General features: G+C 42.5%; 1 protein-coding gene across 1 annotated transcript; it reads left to right on the top strand.

Annotated features, from left to right (window-relative positions):
- The first annotated feature begins 6,047 nt into the window (after nt 1-6,047).
- LOC146671144 (uncharacterized) lies at nt 6,048-7,714 on the top strand. The gene is made up of 2 exons (XM_085403325.1): nt 6,048-6,383; nt 7,270-7,714. The coding sequence occupies exons 1-2, from the start codon at nt 6,124-6,126 to the stop codon at nt 7,538-7,540; spliced, it is 531 nt and encodes a 176-aa protein (XP_085259451.1). The 5' UTR covers nt 6,048-6,123; the 3' UTR covers nt 7,541-7,714.
- The last annotated feature ends 1,694 nt before the right edge of the window (nt 7,715-9,408 follow it).

The following is a 9,408-nucleotide window of genomic DNA, read 5'->3' on the forward strand; positions in this document are numbered from 1 at the left end:
TTAGCTTCAGACTCGAGTCTCAGCCTGTCACGCTTCAGGCCTCTTCGCCACCTCCTCTTGGAGTGAAGAAACACCCTCGGATTCTTCTTTCTTCAGCTCCCCAGGTAGACTACTGAGTGAGCTAGCCACGTTGCAGAGGATTATTCTGCCTCTGTTTTACCACCCGTGTCGTGACTTGGAATGAGCTTTTCCCTGAGCTCCCCTCTGCTCATTCACCTTGAGACCACTAGAAGCAGAACTATTACTTCCGGAGCTTGGCACGCTCCCTCCATCTCCTGGAAGCTCAGTAGCCCAGCTCTCTGTGCCATTTCCGCTGTTCTGCTCAAGATGATCCCTGACGCCTCTCCCGCTTACGTCTCTTCCAAGCATTCCCCGAGACCTCATTGTTCTGGTGTCTACTCCTTTCTCTGCAAGAGACAGAAAGCCAACACATCCCCCTCGCTGGCTCTCCTAACCTAATGTTGTTGACTTTGTTCATTCCAATCCTATGCTATGCCTATGTGACTGATTTATCTGATTCTGATTCTGATTCCGATTCTATGTGTGTAAGCGTGCATGCATTTAACCCTCTTCACTTGAAGTCAATACTTCCAATATATCAATCCGATCCTTCGTCAACTGGACCATCCCGTCTCCTTATAAGCACATTTGCAATGTGTGTATAAAAGTGAACAACAGACCTCAAACAAATTGGGCATTCTTAATTCTAACTTAAGTTTAAGTCTAGTACTCAGTTTCTGATCATCTAATTATGCTTCTCACTGGTTCCCTAAATTGACTAGAAACCTTTAATTTTGCCATACCTAAATCATTAAAACACAAACGAAATCATAGACCCCTGCTATAGCTTTTTGCCTTATGAAGCTGAGCACAAATTCTATAATGAGCAACAACCTGCAATATGTACCAAAAATCTTCATGGTTACACCTGCAATTAAAGATCAGATGCATTTTATATCTGTTTTAATTCTTCCTTATATAGAACCTCCTCAGTGTCAGGTTAATTTTAATTAATCTCAACTAATAGTTCTAGTTGTATTTTGCAATTCAGCTAAAAAGCAAACCTGTTAAAGCAAACAGCTTATTTACAACCACCTGCAAATCATAAGAGTAATAAAAGATTCAGCACAACAGACAAGTATCATGTTCAGGATTTCTCTGATCATTAAATCACTATTATTGCCACAATTTGTTTTATTCACCCTTTGGGCAATGTTACTCCACTTGTGTATCCCTACCAAGAGCTCCCTAGTGGCCAGTTAGTGAGCTCTGTCAAACTGTCCCCAAATTAGTTATTTGTTATTATTACTTGTTTTCATGTCACTTGTCTGTTTTCTACTGCACCCTCCTCACACATTCTTAACACAGCAAAGCAAACATTAGCAGCACATCCACATTCCAGAGGTGCTATAAAAAGATTTCCTGTAAAAAGAATCACACATAAATTCATCCACCCTCTTGTTCTATCTCGGTGGAGGTTAACCTTAAGTCGTAGTCAAGTCTTGTCAGCTTTTACCAGTCAGTCCGTTTGTTTTATTTCCAGTCTTTCATCCATTCATTCATTCATCCATTCTTTCTTTCTTTGCTGATAGTGGAAACCATCGCCGCATTTAGATTTCCGCCCTCAGCAAAATGACGTCATCTCAAAAAGAAAACAAGAACTTGAGTTTGGATTACCTCGCTGAATCCTTTTTTGGGCAGGGACTCTCATTTTCTAATTGTCCCCATAAGTGGTTTCCTCCAGAGCCAATTCTAATGCGGAGAAACTCACTTACAACAATTTTCTCGCCGACGTGTAATGCTTGTAATTTCCGATGTGCAGATCTGCTTAAAGAAAAGATTCACAAACAAAAATCAGTGCACTGTTCAAAATATAAAACAAAATAAAATGAAAGATAACAAAAACAAAAATGCAGACGCCCGGGTCTTAGGACTTGTCACTGAATATTCCTCCTATCAGTAAAAATGCCAAACCTAAACCTACACAGAGTCAAATCAACACCACCTCAACCTTTTTATATTCATAAACCTATATATTTTTGTGTTCGTGAAACAAAATTGAACCGTTTCCATATTAAGTAATTTGAGCTCTTGAAATGTTTTAGTTCTCTTAATTCTGCCAGTTTACCTCAACACTTATTCAATAACTTTTATTCAACTGCTACTTGGTCACTCAAATCTTACCTGTTCAAATTGCCTAGAGTTCAACAAAGTCTAGATCCCCGTTATCATGAAACTTGAACGGGTGTACGATGATTTACTTACAGTAATTTAGAATCATCACTCAACCTAGCTCTACTACTGGCACTGCGTGACTTTTCTCCCACTGGAAACCAGAATTTAGTACAGAACTTTAATACCTCAGGCAATCGTGTTCAAGGGCTGCCCCCCCTTTCTCTTTTTCTTTGTCCGTGGGTTCCTCCTTTTATTAAATCTCCATCACAATGATGTGGCGCTCTGAAATAAGACTCACACTGTTAATTCATCGTTTTCACTCTGCATCACTGCTCAGGCTGTTTTCTTTTCTTTTTGGTGTACAGTAAACAATTGAGTCGAGGCCTTAAGCCCCAGATATCTCGCACAGGCATAGTTTTCATAACCAAACCGCTCCGGACTCTGCTCCCCAGACCACACAAATGCCCTCTGGGCTTATTATTGTAACAGATTCTGTATTTGAATTTGTTGTGTGCAGTATTGAGCCTTTGTCAGTGAAGCATTCTTCATTGCAGCAGCTGGAGCATTGTGTGTCACTTCTTAGTGAATTAAATCAACATTTTGATTTTGGTGCATGGGTATGTATCAGTTTTCACTCCCTCAACGAGTGCATAAGTGTTCATGTGTGTGTTTGTGTGTTGGTGTATGTTTGTGTTCATCACCTTCCTATTCTGTCGTTTAGGTAAACCAGCGGCCTGAAGCATGCCCTGGGGTCCTGCCCTCCTCTTTGGGTCTGTTTGCATCCGTTGTTGCAGCTGCCTGCATCTTCTCCTTATAACTTGACCCTTTTGCTTCTGTAGCTCTTTCAGGGTTTACTCCTGCTGTTGGAGCTTTGCGTCAAGTCTGACGACCTCCTGCTCCAGCAAGCTTCCGCCTGATTACAAGTCCTGTACGTGAAACTCCAAGTCTGACTGATGAGTTCAATTAGCAGCCAGCTCCTCCGGAGCCATGCTCAATTTCTGCTCTGATGCCTTGAGCTCTTACTGAGGGCAAACACCTCAGAGTCTTTTCCTTCCACGTCAGATTGGAGTCTATTTATGTTGTCTTTACTTTGCTCCACAGCCTTCTGCAGCTCTGCTGTTCGGCTCTTCTCAGAGGTCAGCATTCTTTTGCTCACCCTCCCTTTTCCTCCGGGCTTAATGCGCGTCTCGTCACAGGTCTGTCAGCTGACACAGTCTGGGAATTTTCCCCCGTGTAGTGAAACGGGCTTTAGGTTTAGTGCTCTCCGTCTCTGCTGCATGAGATCGCTTTTTTGCAGCACTGTTGACATCCTCAAGTTGTTGTTGTGAGTCCAGCTGCTGTGGCCTTCAGGGGTCAAAGGGTCAAAGATGGTCGCGGAGAGGGCAACGATGGTAGAGGGGAGGGTAGGAGTCCAGGTCAGCTTCGGCTTTCAGAAAAAACAAAAACAAAACAAAACAGGCGAACAGGAAAATGATGTTGTGTTGGCTGTGTTGTGTTGGCTGTGTTATCCAGAGAGGGGAGAAACAATGGGGTCTCCTCTCCCCCCTTTTTTGTTTTTTCTCACCATATAATCAACTCATAACCCCTCAAGTTGACAGGACAACAAAGGTACGTGTTAAAGTTCTTAAGATCCTGTTTAGAAACCTAAAAAGGAATTTTCTACCATTCAGTAGTCCTTTGTCTTAAACAATCAACAAAACATGTCCCAATTCGACCCTTTTAACCACTAAATTTGTCGTGTCCTCACTTAATCATCAGACCAGTATCTTTTCTTTTGAAGTTAAGTTGTTGTCCTGCAACCCAGAGAGTTTATTTGTCAGTAGTGTATAAACTATATCATTTAAAAACAGGTGTATGTTAAGTGTCGCTACTTTAACCTTGCATGTACGTGCACATGTATGTAAGCTGTTTCTTCATTGCATGTATGGGTGCGTCTGTTACGTCTGTATATAGAATAGAATAGAATAGAATTCAACTTTATTGTCATTGCACATCCACAGGTACAGGGCAACGAAATGCAGTGTATGGGTTAATTTAACTTTTTTTCAAATGAGGCATTTCTCTAACACGCACATGTGTCTGTTCCTCACACTTCTCATACCTTTCTCTGGTTGTGTGTGGTTTTATTTGTTTCAGTCATTTACCAGGAACATCTTTTCCTTTTCTCCATGTCTTCCGCCAGAGGTTAACACTGGTGAGATTCAGGGACACAGCACCCAGAGCAGTTCAGCGAGAAAAACCTGCCTAAAACTACATTCTCTCTTTTTTTTTCCAGGAGGGGTGGGGACAACTCTGGTGTCCAGCCGTGAATTTTTAGCCAAAGCTTGGCCTGTCTTCTGCTGCCGTACCCAGGTTTCCAGGTTAAGAAAAAACACCTGTATGAGGACACTAAACATACATTTAGTATTCGTATAAACATAACTGCCTAAATTATTGAACTCTTGAGGAGGGTTGATTTAACTCTTTACTAACTTTAAACCCCACCATAACAATTTCTCACTCACAAACTCCTATGCATCCATTTAAACATGTGAAGCCAGCACAAAATCACACCCATATTCACTTCCCTAACAACTACAAAGTTTTCACATACAAGAATAATCCAGACAATCTACCATGCACCGTTTTCCCTCCTTATACGAGAGACTCAACCAACTTTTAAAAGCTTTATTTACACAACATCAAATAAAGCACAGATCTCTGCCTTTTCCAGGTAGAGAAGGAAATACGACCCAACTAAAAATCTCCCAGCAATCACACAAAGTTCTCAAATTTTGTCAAGATATTTATCCCCGCACTCCTACCTTACGGGAGTTTTACACAAGGGATCATTACTCATGGAATTTTATTAAACCATAGCCACATTAGGAAATCACAAACACAAGACTACAAGGTTTAGTTTATTTAATATACTGAAATCTTTTAACCATACTTCTGAGACCCCCTTTCACCTAACGAAAAGAAGCTCAGAAGGACAGAAATGGAGAAATAGGGAGATGAAACCAAGGGCCGCAGCTGTACACACACACACGCCGCTCGTACTCGCGCGCGTGTGCCCGCTACCGCGCAGCACCACACAACCCCTCCTTTCTCCTAAGGAGAAATACACACACACACTCTCCTCTTCTCTAACAGCGAGAGAAGAGAAAGGCGTTTTCGTTTTTTCACACTCTGGATCCACACAGAAGAAATTCAACAACACAAGACAGTTTAAGGAGTTCTTAGCAGGAGTTTCAGATTTAACAGATTTATAGAACTTATTTACACACACAGGTAATTTATAATCTATATACACACGGGCCCGCATAGATGTCATATGCCAGAAGAGGTTACACCTAACTTTTTGACCAATTTAAAAGCACCTATAGCCCAGGCCTAGCCTTGCTGGTCAATTACACGTTTCAAGTACGCCGCCTTGAAAACGGTCAGATTACTAAATTCTAATTACTTTATAACCGTTTCCCGTAGCTGGAAAGGAGCTCCACCTCTGGCGCTAGTATCAAACCCACGCCTTCAGCTTTACTTAAAACTCTCAGGCCAACGACGTTGTGTGGTCCCGGCCGAGTCCAACCCTGTCTATCAATCAATGCAGTAGAAGGCAATCACTCGTAGATTACCTGGCCAATTAACCGGGAGTCCCAAGTCCCCAGCGGGAGGCCAAACCGGGCTAAAACCTAACCACGCGTCCGCGATTAGGGGTCAGTGCCACCTGCTGAACAACTGCATTCTTACGGTGTGTTCACACCGAACGCGATGGACGCGAATAAAACGCCCCAAACGCCCCTAATTTGACGCGTGTACATTCGCGTCTCAACGCGTGTCCAAGAAAAATCCATCGCGCGTGAACCGGAAATGTGGGAGGAATGTGGGAGGGAGTTGTGCCAGACCGGTATCTTTGCAAGATGGCAGCTATCGAGCTAGCGCTTGAAGAGAGAGTCTCCCTTCTCTATGTACTGTGGAGAGCAGAGCAGCAGCGTAAAAGACGTCCTCGCCGTACCTGGGTCCATCAGGTCCTCCAGAGGCATGAGCAGTTTGGTGAGTTTCACCACTTGCTCCAGGAGCTGCGCCTGGATGACGGCCGATTCCAGCGCTATCACCGTCGGCCAGTTTGAGGACCTGCTTTCCCTCGTCGGTCCCAGCATTGCCCGCCTAGACACCAACTACAGACGCTCAATCCCACCTGCAGAGCGCCTGTCCGTCTGCCTGAGGTTAGTAAAACTATTTAATACGGTAGTCCTTTATTGATATCTGTGCTAATATGCTAATCCATCCAGTTATACACTGCTAACATGGATGTGCTATGCTAACAGTGAATGCTGTCGGTGTTTACTGAAAGCAAACTGTGGTACAGAGACGACTCTTTATAATATTTCTAGTGATACTCAGAAGCTCTCATCAAGTCCCGATTTAATTCGATTTATGCTGTTATCAGTGTTTGAATGATAGCATGGCTGTGGTGTCACATCAATGTATGCGCTCGGTGTTTGCTGATATCAAACTGTAGCATTAGGACCACTGAGTTAACCTTTGTAGTGATACTCACTCCTTTTTATTTAGACCTGGTTTAATTCTGGGATAGTTGAATATTTGTATATAATCCCTGCAGCTGTCAGACTCTATAGCAGGGGTCACAGCCTTTATTAAAACAGAGTTAGATAAAACTGAACAGTTTGATTCATCTCTAGTTACATGGTTCTATCTTGATAAGCTGTCTTATCACAGATTAATTTTTCAAAAATATTAATGATTTAAGCAAGGAAAGGGCTACATGTCAACACACAACTCTTTATTTCTATTAATGTCTTACTTCATTCCTACCTGATTGACATGTTTAGGAATTGTGAGTGATTGGCTCACTGTAGTGGCAAAAGTTGCTACCAATCAAATTATGATATGTTAAAGTTAAAACAAAACACAACTGTTTTAGATATTATCTAATATACATTTTGTAATTATCCTTATAATTACAAAAGGTTTTATGTAAGATTCATGTTTTGTGATTTAAATCTGACATCACAAAAGTATTTTGGAATTTGAATAATGTATTTTGTAACTGCAGTACACATAATACTGATTTTGAACAATTTTGTCCAGGTTCCTTGTCACCGGGGACTCCTTCAGGACCATCGCGTTCAGTTTCAGAGTCGGTGTGTCCACGGTGAGCCAGATCACCCCCAAGGCAGCGACGTCCATCTGGGACTGTCTAGTGGACGACTTCATGGCTGTGCCTTCACCTGGAGACTGGCGGTCCATCACAGAGGGATTCCAGGAGCGCTGGAACTTTCCTCTGTGCTGTGCAGCTCTGGATGGGAAGCACATCCAGACAAAGGCACCCCATATATCATATAGGAGACACACACATTGATATACACTAAATATTCATTTCATTTCTTTTTTGTGGTGCCCAAATTGATGCACCTGCTTGATTTTGTTTAAACAATTATTGCACACTTTCTGTAAATCCAGTAAACTTCTTTTCACTTCTCAAATATCACTGTGTGTGTCTCCTGTATGATATTTAACTGACATTTTTTATTGTAACAACCAACGATTTATACAGGAAAATAATGTCTATTAACAAGGTTGCCCAAACTTCTGCATCCCACTGTATTAGTATATTTTGTCATTAGTATAATATGAAATAAATTCTACATGTGTCAAGTCGTGTGCCAACATTTGCTGTGTAGTAGAACTGAGACATTAGTCATTATAAACATTTATTTGAAATAATATTAAAAGTCTCAAACAGAAAAACATTAAACATAAATATATAAAATATAAGAATTTACAGAGAGACAGGAATAAAAAGGACCAGCTGCTCTCCAGAGCAGGAACAAGGCTGAGGAGGAAATGCTCCATTGGAGACTGGTGTGGCCTCTTCAGGGACTCCAGGATGGCCAGCTCCACCGCCGATGGACCGTCCTGGGACCCGTCCCTCATCTGCCTCGGAGCCGTCCTCCTCTGTGGGCCTGTAAAACAGCACAAAACACAAAGAAATGAGAAGGCTGCTACTAGATTTTAATTTCAACATTGAAAAAAAAAAAAACAATAACAGGATATAATCAGATTGGTTGTAGATATTTAGTAAAGGTGATCACAAGGGAATCCCACCGACTAAAAAGGTATCAGTGCTTGCTGTACATATCTGTGGGTGCAGCAGCAGGAGCTCAGGGACTGGGGATGCTCTGCTGCAGAATCAGTTGGTTCTATCAATACAGTATTAAATGTTAACAGGTTGGATATAATAATCGTAGAGTAGACAGTGGTCCCTCATTTATCGCAGGGGTTCTCAGAATAACTAGCCCCTGGTCACAGTTCTCACAATTGATTCTCAAAGTGCAAACCTTTGTAGATTGCAAAACGTAAAAGTATTATTATGCCGCGGTTTGTCTTCATCTGCCCGCCACTTTCGTGCGCCTTTTTCCCTCACGGTGCAGGTGTCTATTTCTGAATGAGGCTCATAGTTATGGGTGTTTTTGTGCTGTTTTTTCTATTGGACGCGATGGTTATCAAAACCAAACGTGATAAATTTGGCAAGCGCAGGAGATTTGTCAATCAGGCTGCAGAATGCAATGCTGTACTGTGCAATAAAAAATCAGCGAAAAAGCAAAGCAGTGACGGATGAACAGCGGGACCACTGTGTGCTGTTTATTAATAAACAATAAAATATATTCCTAAATGACAACATGCATAAAAGCAGAACGGTATTTGTACGTCAGTGGGAAAATAGCGGTGGCTTGCTAGCTTTTGTGCGGCTTCCCCGGGTCAGTGAAAACTTTCAAAAGAGAAATGAATGAACTTACCAGGTTGCCCGATCTCTTCACATATCTTCCTCCAAGCTCGGTCCTTTTTATTCCTGTCTCGGTACTGAAAGCAGCTGGTGTTGTACAGCTCCGAGTTGTTTGCTACCGCATTGATTAGCCTTCCCCTCCATTGAAGTATGAAAGGCTTTGGCTGGATCTGCCCCTTTGACCTAGGTAACAGCCACGTCACCAGGCTCCTGATTGGTTGTCGCGGCGCGATTTGACGCTGGAGTTCAGATTTTTCCAACTCGAGCGTAGACGCGAAACGCGCGTATGCACAAAATGCAACACAAAAACTCACGCGCGTGGTTTTATTCGCGAGTCAAACGCGCCAGACGCGCTACACTGACGCGCGTTTCACGCGTTTTGGCGTTTTCGCGACGCAAATCTGCTTCCGAATTTTCGCGGGACCCGCAATCGCGCGTCATCG

The sequence above is a fragment of the Rhamphochromis longiceps genome, linkage group LG4 (assembly GCF_057381845.1).
Source record: "Rhamphochromis longiceps isolate RC_006_pf linkage group LG4, R_longiceps_female_GT1.1, whole genome shotgun sequence".
Taxonomy (NCBI): Eukaryota; Metazoa; Chordata; class Actinopteri; order Cichliformes; family Cichlidae; genus Rhamphochromis; species Rhamphochromis longiceps.